The sequence below is a fragment of the Gopherus evgoodei genome, chromosome 1, assembly GCF_007399415.2.
Source record: "Gopherus evgoodei ecotype Sinaloan lineage chromosome 1, rGopEvg1_v1.p, whole genome shotgun sequence".
NCBI lineage: Eukaryota > Metazoa > Chordata > Testudines > Testudinidae > Gopherus > Gopherus evgoodei.
Window position 1 is genome coordinate 1057827 of NC_044322.1, and position 19564 is coordinate 1077390.

Consider the following 19564-nt stretch of genomic DNA (forward strand, 5'->3'; position numbering starts at 1 on the left):
AAGGCATGCAAGTTGCAGTTTCTGACATTTCATTTGGTTTTGTTAGCTCCCTCTGAGGACTTCTCTGAACTTGGCTGTAACCTAAGTAATCTCGTGCCATTTGCAGATGTTGCAATGTCACTGTTCACCCCCATTGTAGATTGGTAATAATTATAAAATATTTGCCATGCTATTTGTTCTATAGTATGTAATCCCCCTTGTTGTGCTTCTCTTCCTTCACAGGCACTTTAAGCTTTTCTGAGCCCATCCAATGCGTTGAACATCTCATGGCAGTTTTCAACCTGACACCTTTTGACCCTTCCACATTCATCCTTACAGGCATCCTTGGCCTGGAACCTGCCCATTTCTGGATTTCCATCCCTTTCTCCACATTCTGCATTATTGGACTGTTGGGAAATTTCACAGTTCTGTATGTTGTAGGCAAAGAACAGACCCTGCACAAGCTGATGTACCTGCTGCTCTGCACGCTGGCGCTCAAAGACATCGCAATGTCTACCTCTGTCATTCCAAAGGCACTGTCTATATTTTGGTTCAATTTGAAAGGCATTACTGTGGCTGGCTGCCTCACCCAGATGGTCCTCGTTCACACAGTTTATACTATGCATTCAGCTGTCCTTGTGACAATGGCCTTTGATCGCTACGTTGCCATATGTAACCCTCTGAGATACGCCACAGTCCTCACCAATGCACGAATAGCTAAGCTAGGGCTAGTAGTTTTGATAAGAGCTGTTCTCTGCATCCTGCCTCTGCCCCTGCTCTTGAGCAGGTTACCATTCTGTGCCAACCGCATTATCCCCCATATGTACTGCAACCATATGGCTGTGGCAAAGACGTCATGTGGGGACATCACAGTGAACAGGCTGTATGGCTTGGTGATAGTGGTTTTAGTCATTGGGTTAGACCTGACACTCATTGCCCTGTCCTATGGTCTGATCATCAGGGCCGTCCTGAGAATCTCCTCCAAGAAAGCCCACCAGAAAACCCTCAACACCTGCACAGCCCACATCTTTGTGATGCTGACATCTTATACTCCCTTCCTCGTCTCCAGTCTGACACACCGATTCAGTCAGGGCTTTGCTCCTCATGTTCACATCATCTTGGCCAACCTCCATCTTCTTGTTCCTCCCATGCTCAACCCTATCATTTATGGGGTCAAAACTAAAGAGCTTAGTGACAAAATGTTCAAATACGCCTGCAGAATGTGATCACTGGGGGCTACTGATTTTAAACCTGTCTGACAAGCGGGAGAAACGACATCTGCTTGTTAATCAAGGGTGCTCTTTTCTAGTTTGACTGAGCTCAGCATTGTGGGATTTCACAGTCTGAGAAGTTCCTCTCATCTAATGTTTTATCACTCCATCATCAAGCACTGATCTCTCGATTGCTGATTTCCCTTGCTCTCCCAATCATCTGACCATTTTCAGCATCACCCACCAGCCCTGATCCCCCCCACCACAACCTATCACTCATCCTGCCGGTTATTGTCAATTCATCAGAAGAGACTGCAGCATTCTGATGCAAGGTGTATTTCCAATAGTCCCTCTTTGAAAAAGGGTTCTTGGTCAGTTTGAAGAACAGAAGCTACACTTTCAGATAGCCAAAGTCAAAGAAATCAGCTACAATGCTGACCTTTTTTGTCAAGTATACAGTGATTTGGGGAACACCTTTTACCTGATTTCTGTATGTCCATTATTTCAGGAGGCTTGGAAGATAAAGCAGAAGTTTCTGTGGGAAAGTGCTAATACAGGAAAGCTGTAGCAGGAATTGAGGGTATTCTATAGCACTTACTAGGGAGAGTTCTTAAACTGTTTTTGACAAATGGATTGTATTACTCTGGATTTGAGGGGTGTGCACCCCAGAATATGATCAAGCCAATTACAATCATATGATGTGCACTCAGCCACTATGAATTACAAAAATTGAATTCCACATAGTTTAGGATTAATTGGAGGGAAGGCTTTTAGATGCAAGGTCAAAACGTAGCTAGCAGTTTCTGCCAATATAAATGGGAGGAGTTGGACAGATGTGAATAAGGGAGATTGAAAGAAAATAAATGCATGAAAACCTTGAGTCTAGACACCTCTTATAGTAGAAGTTTATTGAAAATTGGGAAAAGTGATGATACTATGTGTGTTGTAAAAGTTACTGAAGAATAGCTAACACAGTATACTTTAGAGCAGTCCTATGAAGCCATCTTGAGAGACTTTTTCCTGGCACTGTTTCTCCCCAGCAAGTGAGCTACTGGCCACTGCGAACCTGTTGTTAATTACTCAATGCCATTCCAGATGTTAAGTAAAATAGCTGGGATGTTCTAAACCTATTGCTTATGTCTGTGTATGCTTAAATCTAATAAACCATGGAGTTAGACGATTGCATGATTACTTGCATTTGATTCATGATTACTGAGTTCCCACTGATTTATTCCAGAGGCCGCCTGAAGTGAAATAGTTAAATTACCCTTGCTGGGGATTCTGGAAACCCCAGGTTACAGACTGCTGTCTTAAGCTATGACATCGCCTTGGGGTCCAATAACTTACCACTTTGCACAGTTGATTTTGGAAACACTTTCAGCTGGAACTTTCAAAATACACACTAACCATTTCCATTGTCAAATACATCAAAAGTATGTGTTGAGAATTCATCGTGGACTGTGGGAAATGGATTACACGGAGACTGCCACCAAAAGTCCAGTGATTGAATTGTTTTCAGTACTAAGACCTTCTCGACCTAGAATGGCTGATATTCCATTTTTGCCATTGTTTTGTGGAGACCTTGGAGAGTTGAAGCAGCAGTGGAGAGTTTTATCTCATACTCAGGACAACCAAATTTATCAGTTTTGGACTGAATTTCTCAAACACACAGATGTTGCTGAGGACAAAGACTTTAGCAAACTTGGCTTGTTTGCTCTTTCATTGATGTCGCTACCTTTTAGCAATGCTGCAGTTGGATGTTATTTGGATGAACTTGATAAAAACTAAACAGCTCAACAAGATGCAAGTGAACGTTTTAGAGAACATTCTTTATGTGGGGAAGTGCATGCAGCCACACATGATCTATTGTGAACGGTTTGCAGCAATGAAAGACATGATTGCACTGGTGACTGCTGATATGTATGATCAACAGCAGAAACGTACTTCTGATGAAGACAGCAAGGATGAAATGTTGCCTTTTACAGACTAACAGTAACAAACTAATTCAACTCAAAATATGAACATTCACTTCTGTCACTGAATGCAAATAGAAATAATATAATAATGTTCTTGCTGTTTTTACACTACATACATTTTGGACTACTTTGGGTCTTTTTTGACACCGGTATTTGCTGGTTTTTGTTTGAAACTCCTGCCAACCTTGAATCAGGATACGAGTATCAGTGTTGTGGGTTTAATTTTGAATTTCTTTGTTGTCTCAGAGATTTGTTGCTAATGTGGATGAACTCCTGCTGGGACTTGTATCTTTTTAAAAAAATCAGATCTGTAGTAGGTATGTAATGAAAGCTTTCATTTATTATCTGATGTATAAATGCATGTGTGAATAAAAAGACCCCTTTGTTTCAAGAAATAGATGGGGCTACTTTTAGGTTAAGTTTTAAGCGATTACGGGCTATTAATGCAGTAGAAATGTGGAAAACTTGAGCAGCACCTCAAGCTGAGCTAGAGGCAGAGCAGCAGGAGTAAGAAACACAAGGGCCAGAGAAACAGCCCAGAAGGTAGATGTGGGCTGGAGCCTGAGCAGTGGTGCTGAGACACAGCTGGGGGGCTGCAACTGGAGCACACCAGAACAGGCAGCTGGGTCAGCACAGACCAGATGTGCCAGTGGGGAGCCAGAACTGAGCTACAGTAGGGAGTTTGGGGCCACAGCCATTCAAAAGGCCTTTGCCCCTTACTGAACACATTGACTGTACTTTCTCTGTATTGTAGCCCATAAGTTTGCATCTGTACATGTCATATTGTTAGTATAGTTTTATTGTTGATTTCAGACACACCATATACATTCACATTTAGAGATATTTTTAAGGCTTCCCTCTTTGTCAACTGGAGCTCCACACTTCTTATTCCTTGCTTGGAGAATACACCAACATTTTGTTTCACATGTGTCTGTATAGCCCCCAAACCTTACCCAAGGCTGATATGGCCCCATGTAACATCTCAATATCAAATGAGTTTAAAAATCCAGCTACAACACCAATACCAGCTACAAAATATTCCCCTTTACCTGTTGTATTTCATATAGTCCAATCTCCCCATTGTCCCCATGCTTGTAGTAAAGGTAAGGCATATGGTTTGCACTCTGAATGTTGTGTACTTATGTTTATTTGCATTCCTTCCAACCGGACTGATTGGTCCACGATGGCTGGGGTTTCAATTACTTCTGCCTTTCTATACGGGTGTTCATCTGCCATTATTCTTGGTTCAATCTTCTTTTCTGATATTTGATTGATAAACATAAACAACAGACCATATCCTTGAAAATCTACTCCCCCTTTAATTTTCCTAAAGCAACTTAATCTTCTCATTATAGAAGAATCCAGTATTTTACTAGATTCCCGCATTTTGAGAGCCATTGACTCATTCCATCCCACATGAATATTAGTCAGTTCCTTTTCTTGAATTACATCTAAGGTGATTACATAAAATCCAAAACTCCAAAAAGTACCATTCAGAGTACTCATATTCAGATTGTTCTCATCCTAATTAAATCTAAACATTAGTTGACATCCCCCACGCTTAGTATATACAAGCATGTCCATTGCTCTTCCAAAGTTTTTGGTTTTAGATAGTCCCATGTCACATTTTTGCCATATTGCCATCATACCTCAAATTTTATCTCAAAAGGTTTCTATTTACATCTGCTTTTCCTTGGTCCTGTTTTTCCTGTCCTGTCCCATGAGTAGTCAAATGTGTTATCCTCTTTGAACCATATCTCCATCCTAGTGGTACTCCCATATGTATATCCACATACCCCTAAATTTCCCCAAGTATTAAAAAAAATATAAAAGCCAAAAAATATATTTTCACCTTTCAGGATGCTATTGATTTTTCCATTTTCCCTGAATTACTAAGATCCTTAATACTGAAGCCATGGCCATTATTCCATAGGCTCTCAGAAAATTGGGTGATGGGGCAACAGAAAGTCAGATGGAATTCAAAGTTGATAAATGCAAAGTAATGCACATGGCAAAATACAATCCCAACTATATATACAAAATGCTGGGGTCTAAGTTAGCTGTTACCACTCAAGAAAGAGATCTTGGAATCATTCTGGATAGTTCTCTGAAAACATCCACTCAGTGTGCAGTGGCAGTCAAAAAAGCGAATACAATGTTGGGAATCATTAGGAAATGGATAATGAGCCAATAAATATCATATTGCCACTATATAAATCCATGGAATCTTGAATACTGTGTGCAGATCTGGTCACCTCATCTAAAAAAACCCCCACAAAATAAAAAAAGCTTTTGGTTGGTATCTAAAAGAAATACAGGAGCTTTAAATACAAAAATCATTAAAAATTAATATTTACTAACACACTTCAGATGAGCAGAGAAAAGGAACCAGGACCCTGGAGGACAAGACACTCAGCTGGTGTGGGAGAAGGAAAAAGATGAAATGCTGCAGGACAGTGTGACCAAGGCAGAGGAACAGCTGGAGTTCAGAGACAGACACAGTGAAGAGAGGCAGCTGCGGAGGATGAGGGAGATAGCCCAGCTGGAGGAGAGAATGGGGGCATGGTTTCTGGAACATGGCTGAAGGTTGAGAAAGGAGGGCAGAGCGCAGCAGAAGGACGTCTTGGCAGTGGGTTACACTAGATGACCCTTGCAGTTCCTTCTAACCCTGTAATTCTGACTTTTCTGAGCAGCTGACCACCAAGGCTCAGGCCCATAAGGTGATTAGTCCAACCACAAAACCATGTTTAGCTCTCTGTGATCCCTGCTCCCCATGGAAGCGGCTGACTGTGAGGCCACTGACTGAGTCTCCTCCCCGAGTACATGGTTTTGGCACTGCTGCAATCAATGCAGCGACATTGAGTTTGCAGGTCTGGTGAAGACATGCTAAATCAACGTGAGAGTGCTCTCCCATCTGTACTTCTGTACTCCACCACCCTGAGAAACATAAGGGAAGTCGATGGGAGAGTGTTTCCCATTGACACAGCGCGATGTAGACACCACAGTAAGTGGATTTAGCTACCTTGACTTCAGTTACATTACTCACATAACTCAAGTTATGGATTTACCATGGTAGTGTAGACCTGCCCTGAGTCAGGTGGATGGTTGTTTTTGAGTTTCTGCTGTGAGCAGAGCTTTGCATTGTGTTTATTGTGGCATGTGCTTTGTGGATTTTCAGCCCAACACATTAAAATGTGGTACAACAGTAATCTAAGTGCAAGGGTGCAAGTAATGTCAGTGGCTGCCGTTAGGGAAAGAAAAGCTGGTGCAGAGAAAAGAGCATTTCACACTAAGTGGGAAGAAAGTTACATGTTCACTGAAAGTACTGGACAACGGAGCTTTGTGTGCAGATGATAGTTGTGTAGAAGGAGAACGATGTTAGCGAACATTACATGTATCGCTCTAGTGAAGGACTGGAAAAACAAACATCAAAAGCAGAGAAAAATGCTGATAAAACCTGCAACTATACAAACTACAAGACTGGCTGCATTGAGCTAGAGAAATGCCAAAAGCCTTTTGGGAATGGGGATGTGGTCAAAAGATGTCCAGTCCAGATAACTCAGGCATTTGGGGATGACAAAATAGCAACACATTTTGAAAGCATGTATGTGGCAGAGCGAGCATATAACCCCAGACTAGAGTGGCAGGGATTGAGGAGCTGCTTTGGGCCAGAAAAGCCCTGCTCCACCACTCTCACAAATAATACCAGAATTGGAGGAAGAGCTAAAAAGAGGGAACTCCAGTTAGATGGGGCCAGCTCTGGCAAAGGGGTGGCTCTTGAGCTTCCCAGGGGGCCAGCAAAGCCTCCTCCCTTGCAGAAATAGGACACGGATCAGCAGCAATGCCTGGTGCAACAAACACTGTCCTTTCTCCAGTCCCCAGGGGCAGTGGGGAATCTGACAGTGAGACTTCAAATCCCAGTTTGATCCTGGTACGATGACGAAAATGGACCCTGGTGATGACAGGAAGGCGTTACTTACCACCTTCAAGGAGGTGGTGGTAGCAATGCAGTACCCCCTGAATATTGAGCTGTCTTGTTAGCCCCCTCCCCTCCAACTAGACCAGCCTAGGCCACCAACTCGGGGGCTTAACCTGATGGCTGCTGAGGATTACCCTGGGGCCAGCATTAGGGGCTAACAAGCAGGGAAATTGCCTGGAGCTAAATAGAACAGGAAGTGCCACAAAGCGAAGTTATATCGTTTATGCATAGCCACTGTGAGTAAATGTTAAGTGAGTATTAAAGTAATTTAATCTTCAAAAGTGGAAATAAATCGCACTAAAGCAGAGGTTTTCACACCGTGGAGTGTACCCTGTGAGTGGCAATGCCAGGCGGCTCAGGCTTCTGCCCCAGGCAACAAATGCTGCCTTTGGCCCCAGGCAATGGGTCCACTCCTTAATTTTTCTCCTGGCCCCCAGGGAGTCTAACACCAGCCTTGATTACCATAGAGTAAAGGCAAATCTCCTTGGATATCATAAAAAGACACACTGACGTTGTTTCATGAAGAGAAATATAGACAGGGGTCTGGCACCAGGTCATGCCCCAGAGACTGAGGGAACACGGCTGGCGATGGCTAAAACCTGAGTTCAGTACCTGCTGCCATTGGGGCTGACAGCTCTTCGGCCCCCCGCTGCCAGCAGCGGCTGACAGTTCTGGCTCTGACACCCCAGCGCTAAAGTGGACAATGTCATGGAAGTCTCTGAAAGTCCAGGATTCTGGGATCAAAGTGACATAATCTTATCCTTAGCCACGTCTAAGAGGAAATTACTTTGCTGAATGGGGTAGTAACTGAATCCCAGCAACTGAGGCAGTGGCCACATTTTGAGCCCAGGTGAGAATGACTCTACTGTTTGGAGCAAGTCAGTGACTGTTGCACCTGTTCCCCAGAGTGTCAGCTGGCCGTCGTTAAGTGCTGGAGGCTGAAATGTTGTTGTCTCGGTAACATTGTTCAGGCTGCTCAGTGCCTGTGTCCTTGGAGTTCCAGTGTTATCAGTATTAGTAGAATAGGCAGCCTGCTCATTCAGTAGACCTCGATGTTACTCATTAAGAAAGACCACTGGCACGGTTTGGTGACAAAGGCACTCCACCAAGTTTATTGCCGTCAAAGCAAAGCCATTACTCCCTCCCTCCATGGTTTCAGGTACGCTAATATCTGAGTGCCAACTGGCTCAGTCAGCAGCAGGAGTCTCTGCTTTCCCCTCCTAGACAAACCATTTTTATTCATTCTGTTGTCAAACCATCTTATCTTTTACAAAAGTAGGATTTGTTACAGGACCTCTGGGGCGCAACCTGGGACTGTGCCCACTTAACTCTCTCCAGCCTGGGCTGTCTCTCACAAAGCCTTGATTCTGACCAGCAGCAACCCCTCACAGTGCTCTTATCACTCAGCACAGCCACAGGTGGAGACCCCCACATCCAGCTAGATTGCATGAATGGTCCCAGAGCAACTCATGAATTACTCAGAGAAAGGCATCAGAGCCAAATCGCCTCCTCCCACCCCCTAGCACTAGATCTCTGGAATATACTGTCTTGCATAGTCCAAGATGATCCATGCAGATTTATTAATTGGTTCACCACCTCATCAATTGAAAGTGGATCTACACCAGCCCTTATGAAACCTGAGTAGAGTTGCCACATACTTCACACAAACTCACTGGTAAAGATGAACAGTAAAACAAATGTGTTGACTATAAATGATAGTTTTAAAGCGATATTAAGTGATAGCCAAAAAAGTCAGTTAGTTTCCAAAAGAAATAAAATGGAAGCATGAAGTGTAAACTCTCACACTTACTAGACTGGGCAACATCTAGATCAGGGGTCGGCAACCTGTGGCACACGTGCCATATATGGCACGCGAGCCGATTTTGAACGGCTCGCAGCCACCTGCCGCAGTCCTGGCCCTCAGCCCCCCCCGCCCACCGCTCTCCCCTGTGGGGGCAGGACGCAGAAGCTTGGTTCTGTGGCAACCAAGCTTCCATCTCCCGCACTTCCCCTGGCGTAGTGCTTTCCTGCCCCTCACTCTCTCCTTCCCTGCGCCCATCAGCTGACGGCCCTAGCGAGGGGGGGCGGGAAGAGCAACACTGTGCAGGCAGCTCCCTAGAGGGGACAGAGAGAGGTGGGGACGGAGCCTTGGGGAAGGGGTGGAACAGGCATATCTCTTCCAGCCCCCTGCCCTGAGCCACTCAGGGCAGGGGTTTGGGAGCATCCCTACGGGCCAAGCACCACAGCCCTCTGCTCTAATCCCCCCCACACACTGTCTTCTGTCCTACAACCCCATGCCCCCAGCCCTCTGCCCTGACCACTCACACACTCAGTATTCTGCCCTGCAGCCCCCATACCCCCAAGCCCTGACCCTTGAACCCCCCCACATCCCCAACCTTCTGCCCTGACCCCCCGCACACACTCAGCTTTCTGCCCTGCAGCCTTCATACTCCCCAGCCCTCTGCCCTGACCCTTGAGCCCCACACACACTGAACCTTCTGCCCTGACCGCCCCCCACACTCAGCTTTCTGCCCTGCAGCCTCCATACCCCCCAGCCCTCTGCCCTGACCCTTGAACCCCTCCACACACCCCCAACCTTCTGCCCTGACCCCCTGCACACACTCAGCTTTCTGCCCTGCACTCCCAAACCCCGAGCCCTCTGCCCTGACCCTTGAACTCCCCCCACACACCCAGCCTTCTGCCCTGACTGCCCCCCACACTCAGCTTTCTGCCCTGCAGCCTCCGTACCCCCCAGCCCTCTGCCCTGACCCTTGAACCCCCTCACACCCACAGCCTTCTGCCCTGCACCCCCAAACCCCGAGCCCTCTGCCCTGAACTCTGCCCATCCCAATACACACCCAGTCTTCTGCTGTGCATCCCCACAGCCCCATCCCTCTGCCCTGACCCCCCCCACACACTCAGCCATCTGCCCTGCAGCCCCCATACCCCTCAGCCCTCTGCCCTGACCCTTGACCCACACACACACCCAGCCATCATCCCTGAACACCCCCCCATCCCAGCCTTCGGCCCTGACCCCTGAAACCTCCCCACCCAGGTCTGGGGTCCTGGCTGCAGGCACTGCTCAGCCAGCTGCTGGCCTAGGTGAACAGAACCCCAGGTTGGTGGTGTAAGATCAGCATTTTAATTTAATTTTAAATGATGCTTCTTAAACATTTTGAAAACCTTGTTTACTTTCAATACAATTGTCATAAACAGATAGCTAAGGGTTAATGTCTCTTTCACCTGAAACACCTGACCAGAGAACCAATCAGGAAACCGGATTTTTTCAACTTTGGGTGGAGGGAAGTTTGTGTAAGAGGTCTTTTGTCTGTCTGCCTGTTTCCTCTGAGCTTTGGAGAAGTAGTTCTATTTTCTAGTCTTCTGTTTCTAAGTGTAAGGACAAAGAGATCAGATAGTAAGTTCTATGGTTTCTTTTCTTTGGTATTTGCATGAATATAAGTGCTGAAGTGCTTTGATTTGTATTCTTTTTGAATAAGGCTGTTTATTCAATATTCTTTTAAGCAATTGACCCTGTGTTGTATCATCTTAATACAGAGAGAACCTTTGTATTTTTTCTTTCTTTTTTATATAAAGTTTTCTTTTAAGACCTGTTGGAGTTTTTCTTTACTTCAGGGAAATTAAGTCTGTACTCACCAGGGAATTGGTGGGAGGAAGAAATCAAGGGGAGAGCTGTGTGTTGGATTGCTAGCCTGATTTGGCATTTCCTCTGGGTGAAGAGGAAAGTGCTTTTGTTCCAGGATTGGGAACGGAGAGGGGGAATCACTCTGCGTAGTTTCACAGAGCTTGTGTCTGGGTATCTCTCCAGGAGCATCTGGAGGGGGGAAGGGAAAAAGGATTATTTCCCTTTGTTGTGAGACTCAAGGGATTTGGGTCTTGGGTCCCCAGGGAAGGTTTTTCAGTGGGACCAGAGTGCCCCAAAACACTCTAATTTTTTGGGTGGTGGCAGCAGTACCAGGTCCAAGCTGGTAACTAAGCTTGGAGGTTTTCATGCTAACCCCCATATTTTAGACGCTAAGGTCCAGAATCTGGGAATAAGGTTATAACAACAATAGTTTAGTTATATAACATAGACTTACAGAAAGAGACCTTATAAAAATGTTAAAAAGTATTACCAGCATACAAAACCTTAAATTAGAGTGAATAAATGAAGACTTGGCACATCACTTCTGAAAGGTTGCCGACCCCTGATCTAGATTAAGCATTTTTTCCAACCCTGTGGCTATTGCAATCCATAGTCAACTGGTTTCAATCTTGAAATCTGGATCAGTCTCCTTAGCTGGTGTTTTCAGTCTTTGCCTCAATGTCCTTGTTGCTTGCAGCAAAGGTGGGGGCAGGAGAAGTGCCCCACATGTAGCCACTTAGTTCTGTTTTATACAGAGCACAAGTCCAGGCATGTCTGGGGGCCTTGCTGAGTCTCCAGGCCAGGCTGAATAATTCCCCTGGTGTAGCTGCATGCAGGTGAGTCATTCAGTTGTAACTTCCTCGCTGGACAATGGATGGTGATTTCTGTTCAAAAACATCCACCCAGGTATTGGTTACCTCCCTTGTCATCATCTCTGTAGAGCCAGTATCCCAAATCCACAGAATATTTTAGAGAAAACCACACAATTCCAATATTATAATTTCATATATATTGATGATACACATTTGGATAGAACAATGATGTTCAGCAGATTGTAACCTTTCCCCAGATACCTTACATGGCATGCTTTATATGTAATATCACAATTATATACAGAGGAGGAATATGGGGGTTACAGGGCATTTCCCCAATGTATAGTATGTCACAGGATATATCTGCACTAGCTGGAATATATTAGCATAAATACATAGTACCTAGCACACTAGCAACAACTTTGTCAGTGTCATGTGATGAACAGTGAATTTGTGAATATCTGCTTTAATACCTGGCTTGACTTTGGTTCACGCCTCTGGTTCAGTCCTCAGATCTTGCACCAGGCCTTGGATCTTGCACTGCTCCAGGCTCTCGCTCGCTACCACACTGGCGAGTCCTAGGAGAATACTTAAAGCCCCTCTCTTCCCACCCCTCAATGTTGATAACCTAGTTGAAAGGACAGGCATGGTGTGACCAGGGCCCATCGGGAGCCACTCAGTTAGGGTGAACTACAAAGAATAGAGCAGGCAACCCTCCAGCAAGCTGGTGGATATTCCAATACTTAGATTTACAAAACCAGCAGAAACAAGCTTCTGTTAAACCTCACTGGTTACTCAGAAACCCGCAACAGAGCTCTATTAAAATAACTACACCTCAGGCCTTCACCTAGGCGCACAAGTCAAATATGATGAGGATTACTGAAAATCTCATTTCATCATAGGAAAGAAAAGGTTCTCTCAATCCCAAAGGATTGGACACATGACCTCCCAGGTTATTGAGTATTCCAAATCTTATCCAAATACAGGCTTACAGCCAATTGTTAGTAATTAGACTAAAATGTATTAAAAGAACCAAGAGAGTGTATGGTTAAAAGATCTGTGTATGTACAGACGTGAATTCAATTCTTGAAGTTCAGATACATAGGAGAGATGGTGAGCTTTGTAGTTGCAAAGAGTTCTTTGAGAAATAGTCCATAGGTTGTAGTCCAAAGTTTATATTTCAAGGCAGCACAGTCAGAACTGGGATCTCTGCCCTTGTGCCTTAGGCTTCCCCTGCGTGAAATCTCAGTTAGATCTGAGTTAAACAGCATCAGCACCCAAGGGGCTTTTATAAATTTTTCTAGCATCCACTTGCCCATACAGTCCTGGGTAAACAATAGGCTTTAGATGTAACCTTCTGTTTTCTAAACACCACTGGTAATCAATTACACAGATCAACAAAGGGCAATTTATCCATAAGGCAAACTATCATCACAAACTGCAGAGAGACATGTAGACAATTATCTTACTTCACCCAAGATTCACCTAAATGTTAATATTCCTTTTTGCCCTGACAATTTGACCTTCTGTTAACAGCAAGTCACTTCTTATTCCTGAGGCTCACAGGCTGAAGCTCTCCAGAGTCTATTTTCTGCTCTTCCCACTGCTCACGGAGCAGAGGGAATTGCCTGAGAGTCCTGGCCAACATGAGAGTCCTCAGGGACTGTACAGGGGAATCATAACGGTTGTTGGACAGCACAAGTGTCAGACGACCGAGACTCATACGCTGATTCTCAGGGTCCTGTCTTCCTGTCACAGTAAGGAGATTTCCTCTCTGCAGAGTGGCATTTTGGTGAGTTGCCTGTTTCTGCATTAAAGTTAGTGCTGAGGGCTCAGAGAGGGCTCCAGGGTTCATATCAAGAACCAGGAATTCATTGGCACAAACATCTTGAATTGCTTAATATTGTCAGAAACACCAAGGGATTTACCTGGAATAATTGAAACTAAAAATGTATTAGAAACAGTTTAGACAAATATTTGTTTTTCAGATCAATTCCTTGTCTCTTACTGGGTTCTTCTATCAGTCTCAGTAACTTCCTTTTTTGGACAGGTTTCAGAATAGCAGCCGTGTTAGTCTGTATTCTCAGAAAGAACAAGAGTACTTGTAGAGCCTTAGAGACTAACACATTTATTTCAGCATAAGTTTTCGTGGGCTAGTGGGCTGTAGCCCATGAAAGCTTATGCTGAAATAAATTTGTTAGTCTCTAAGGTACCACAGGTACTCCTGCTCTTTTTCCTTTTTTTTGGTCTATGTGTTTTTTCCTCTGGTTCACTCAAGCATTCCAATTGAGCAACTTCACTGGCCTCTTAGGAAGTGCAGCCAAGACCTCTGCAGTGGGTATCTGTGTTATCAGATTTTGCACAAGAAGAATGTGATATTACACAGGATTCACATAGTGGAAAGATTCTTCTCTCACATTCTGCCCTCGTTGAGTCACTCCAGATTTACACTAATCTCCCTGAGAGCAAAATCTGGGCCCCTGTGTGTTTTGGAATCCCCATCTTTAATGCCTTGTCTCAGAACACCATATAAATTGGGGGTTTCCTTCAGACTTTTTCAGCACCATAGAGAATAGAGCTCTCTGTAGCAGGATGTGAAGCTGGGCGTGATTTTCACAGCTGGGGGCTGAAATTAAACACTAAGGATGAAATATTGGACCATTGAGTTCAATGGCAGAACTCTCAGCACGACCCAACTTCACCCTAAATCCCCAAGCAAGGACTTAAATGAATGTCCTGATTCACACCGGCCACGAACCTCCAGTGAGTTCAACTGGAGTTGTCCTGTCTCTGCTAAAGATTGGGTGAGCTCATTTGAACCAAAAAGGAGCTGACAGGAGAGTTGCTGAAATCCTTAGAAGTTCATAGAATCACAGAAGATTAGGGTTGGAAGAGACCTCAGGAGTTATCTAGTCCAACCCCCTGCTCAAGCAGGACCAACCTCACTAGAACAACCCAGCAAGGGCTCTGTCAAGCCAAGCCTTAAAACTCTAAGGATGGAGATTCCACCACCTCCCTAGGTAACCCATTCCAGTTCTTCACCACCCTCCTAGTGAAATAGCGTTAGGCGCCCTGGTCCCCTAATCATTTTCGTAACTGAACAATTAGGATAACATTTTTTTTCCAGGGAGAAAGGGAGGGTCTGCTTTCTCTGTGGCCCTGGGTCTCCGCATCTAGACAGGATGAGAAGCATCAAAAGACAGTAAAAAATAAAAGCGTGTTTCTGGCTTACAGGAAACCAGAGGTGTTGGAAAACTCACTGTAGGAAGCTCAGGGATGCACAATGTTAATGTGTGTTGGGGTGGAGGGGAGAAGGAGCGTGCAGTATGTACATCACAGTGAAACAGGGTCCTGAAACTGGACAAAACAGGGACTGGACATCCTGCCTAATGCACAGAGCAAAGAGGCATAAAGAGAATCCCTAGGATAGAGGGTGTCTCAGACTGTAACGGAATGTGGACCACACTACAGCAGATTGTTTCTGACCAATCTCCCAGCTGGACCATCCCTCCTCCCGTGAGCAGCCCCACTACAGTCTTGTGGGAATGTCAGCAACTACCAACATGGAATAGCTGCCTCAGGAAGGGGTGTCTGGGTTTCTAGCAGGCTGCAATACATTAAAGCTTTGTGTCATTTTGAGAAAAAGTTACTCACACTCCGACATGCATCTGACGATGTGGATATTCCCCCATTAAAACTCATGCTCCAATACATCTGCTAGTCTATAAGGTGCCACAGGACTCTTTGCTGCTTTTACTCACACTGTCTCCTTTTAGTCTCCATGTCCTCTCTCCCTCCCACTGCATCTGTCTCTCTTTCCTTCCCTGTACAGCCTGAGCTGCTGCTGCGGTTCCCTTCACTGGAATAGGTCCCTTCACTGAATAGGTTCCTTTTCCCGGCTGAGGGGTATCATTGTGTGGCAGGACTGGAAGTTATGGGGTGGAGAACATACATTGACAAGTGGCCAGCACTGGAGGTTTTGTGGCAGGGACTGGGATATATACTGAGGTGGGCAGTACTGAGTGTAATGGAGGTGAGGGGAAGGGTATAGATGGACAAGCAGGCAGTGCTGAGGGTTGTGGGGGTAGGTAGGGAGATCTATACAGAGAAGCAGGCAGCACTGTGGTTTGTTGGGAGAGGCTGAAGGTGTAAAGTTTCACTATCCATGTACATGTCCAAACCCTTCCTCATCCTTGCTTAGCTCATGGCCTCAAATACATCTTGTGGCAAGGAGTTCCTCAGTCTATTTAGGCATTGAGGGAAGAAAACATTCTATTTTTATCAGTTTTGAATTTACCACATTTCAGTTTAGTTGAATGTCCTCTTGATCTTGTGTTATGAGGCAGGGAGAATATATTCTCCATCTACTCTACCTGTGGGTATTTTCTCATATTTCCTCTTATTCATCTCCTCTGTAACATAACAATCCCAGTCTTTTCAACCTCTCTCTGTATGAGAGTTTCCCCAGGCCCTTGATCATTCTCCTTGCCCTGGACATAACCCCTCTAGTCTGCAATATCCTGTGTGAGAAGGGTGCACAATACTACACCGAGGAGACCAGATACGATGAAACATTGAATGATTGATCTCATGGCATTGTATTTTCTGTATGATTTCCCATCCCACTTCTCCTGGATCCCAATGTTTTGCTTAGTTTCTGTCTGCTTGCTCTATGAAAAGGGGTTCACAGAGCTGTGTACCATGACACCCAGGTCCTTGTCCTGAGTTCATATAGTTAAATCAGAACCTCGCTTTTTCAGTTCCCTTAGAAGACTTCTCTGGACTTGACCCTGAGCTAAATAATATGGTGCCACCTGTAAATGTTGGCACTGCACTGATCACTTCCAGTTCTAGATTGTTAACTATACAATATTTATCATACTATTTTCTATAACCACTCTTCACTATGCTTCTCTCCCTTCACAGGCACCTGGAGCATTTCTGAGCCCAATCGATGCATTGACCACCTCATGGCAGCTTTCAACATCACCTCTTCTCACCCTTCAACGTTCATCCTAATGGGCATCCCAGGCCTGGAAGTTGCCCACGTCTGGATTTCCATCCCTTTCTCTACATTCTACATTATCGGCCTGTTGGGAAATTTCACAGTTCTGTTTGTTGTATACAAAGAGCAGACTCTCCGCAATCCAATGTACCTGCTGCTCTGCATGCTCGCACTCACAGACATTGCCACACCTACCTTCATTATGCCAAAGATATTGTGTATATTTTGGTTCAATTTGAAAGGCATTACTGTGGGGGGCTGCCTCACCCAGATGTTCTTCCTTCATGCTGTTTCTCTTATGCACTCTGCCGTCCTAGTGACAATGGCCTTTGATCGTTATGTTGCCATTTGCAAGCCTCTGAGATACACTATCATCCTCACTAACACACAAATAGCTAAGCTAGGGCTAGTAGGTTTGATAAGAGCTGTTCTCTTCATTATGCCCCTGCCTCTGCTCCTGAGCCGGCAGCCATTCTGTGCCAATCGCATTATCCCCCACACGCAATGTGAGCACATGGCTGTGGTGAAGATGTCGTGTGGGGATATTACAGTGAACAGGACATACGGCTTGGTGCTATTCTTCGTAGTCATCACGTCAGACTTGACGCTCATTGCCCTGTCCTATGGTCTGATAATCAAGGCTGTTCTCAGACTTTCCTCCAAGAAAGCCCACCAAAAAGCCCTCAACACCTGCACAGTCCACATCTGTGTGATGCTAACGTATTATACTCCTGGCCTCTTTTCCAACCTGACAAGCCGGCTTGGTCAGGGCTTCGCTCCCTACATTCACATCATCTTGGCTGACCTGTATCTCCTTATCCCTCCCCTGCTCAACCCTATCATTTATGGAGTCAGAACCAAAGAGCTTCGTGACAAAGTGGGCAAATACATCTCCAGAAAGTGATCACAGGAGGTCACTGATTGAAACCTGTGTGACAAGAAGGAGAAAGTATATCCCCTCTTTAATCAAGGGTGCTTTGTCCGAGTTTGGTTGAGCTCAGTGTTGTGGGAAAATTTACCTGATTTTCTATGTCCAGTACTTCAGGAATAAACCAAAGACTAACAGTAACAAACTAATTCAATACAAAATGTGGACATTGACTAGCACCATGGAATGCAATTAGAAATAATTAATATGATAATATTACTGTTTTCTCAGCATGTAAATTTGGGAATAATTTGGGGCTATATTTAATGCCTCCATTTGTCATTTTTTTTTGCATGAAACATCTGCAGCACTCAATCAGGATTCAAGTATCTGTACTGGTGTTTGATTTGGAATTTGATTGTCACTTTAGAGGTGTGTTGCTAATGTGGATAAACTCCTGATAGGGCTTGTAGGTTTTCCTTTTTTTTTTAAGTATAAAATCTGTACTAGGTATCTAATGAAAGCTTTCATTTGTTATTTTATGTGTAGGCCAACGTGTGAATAAAAAAAGTTTCAGGAAGTAGATTGGGCTACCTTTATGTTAGTTTTTAAGTGATGTGGAGCTATTAATGCAATTCTCAGGACCTCAAGCTGGGCCAGAGGCAGTGCAACAGTGCTGAGGCAGAGTCATGGATCTGGAGCTGGATCCGACCAGAGCCAGGAGATCGGGCAGCACAAACCATCTGTGACAATGGGGAGCCAAGGCTGAGATACAGTGGGGTGTTGCAGGGACATAGCCAGGACAGTGGATGCCAGCCATGCCACAAGTAACACATCAGCTAAGTGTGATGCACAACCGAGGAGAGTAAGGTGCAATCGCCATGCTGGAAACATCACCTGATCGAAGACACTTGAAGATCAGACTCAGTGGGGGGACATGGATCCAATGGGAGGGTAGATGCTGGGAAGAAGGGCTTTGCCACTAGGCTGTGGGTTTTCTTGTCCCTCTGTAGCAGTTGGTTGCAACTCCCAGTATCTTGTGAGTATTCTTTCACTGTGACTAAACAACAAAGGAAAAGAAGAGGCAAAAAGGCATCTTTTAAAAAGCGGAAGTTAAATTCAATTGAGGAAAATAGAAAAGAGCATGAACTCTGGCAAACAAAGTGTAAAAATAGAGTTAGGAAAGCCAAAAAAGAATTTGAAGAACAGCTGGCCAAAGAGTCCAAAAGTAACAGCAAGTATTGTTTCAAGTACATCCGAAGCAGGAAACCTGCTAAACAGCAAGTGAAGCCACTGCATGATTGATTTGGTAAAGGAGCACTTAAAGACAATGACTTCATGGGCAGAGAAACTAAATTAATTCTGTGCATCAGTCTTCATGGCTGAGGATAAGAGGGAGATTCCCAAATCTGAGCCATTCTTTTTAGGTGAAAAGCTCAGGAACTGTCTCAGATTAGGGGTCATTAGAAGAGGTTTTGGAGCAAATGCATAAATTAAAAAGTAATACAGTGCCAAGACCAGTTAGTGAGCTAGGAAGGATACTATTCAACATATTCATAAATGATCAAGACAAAGGGGAAACTGTGAGATGGCAAAGTTTGGAGATGATACAAAACTACTCAAGATAGTTAAGTCCAAAGCAAACTGCAAAGATTTACAAAGGGATCCCATAAATTGAGTGACAGGGCAATAAAGTGGCAGATGAAATTCAGTGTTGAGATATGCAAAGTAATGCACATTTGAAAACATAACCTCAACTCTACGTATAACATGATAGGGTCTAAATATGGTGTAACACTCAAGAAAGAGATTTTGGGAGTCACTGTAGATAGTTCTGTGAAAACATCCACTCAATGTGCAGCAGCAGTCATAAAAGTGAATAGTATGTTGTGAATCATTAAGAAAGGGATAAATAATGAAACAGAAAATATCATATTTCCTCTATGTAAACCCATCGTATGCCCATGCCTTGAATATTGCGTGCAGATCCAGTCATTCATGTCCAAATAGATATATTGGAATTGGAAAAGGTTCAGAAAAGGGCAATAAATGATTTGGGGTGTGGAACAGCTGCCATATAAGGAGAGATTG

General features: G+C 44.5%; 1 protein-coding gene across 1 annotated transcript; it reads left to right on the plus strand.

Annotated features, from left to right (window-relative positions):
- Nucleotides 1–16570: 16570 nt before the first annotated feature.
- Nucleotides 16571–17509, plus strand: LOC115645559 (olfactory receptor 52E2-like). Its single transcript, XM_030550416.1, has one exon. It carries the CDS (start codon nt 16571–16573, stop codon nt 17507–17509), a length of 939 nt encoding a protein of 312 aa, XP_030406276.1.
- Nucleotides 17510–19564: the final 2055 nt, after the last annotated feature.

Coding starts and splice junctions, on each gene's coding strand:
- LOC115645559 (XM_030550416.1), top strand. CDS start 16,571: ATGGCAGCTTTCAACATCACCTCTTCTCACCCTTCAACGTTCATCCTA.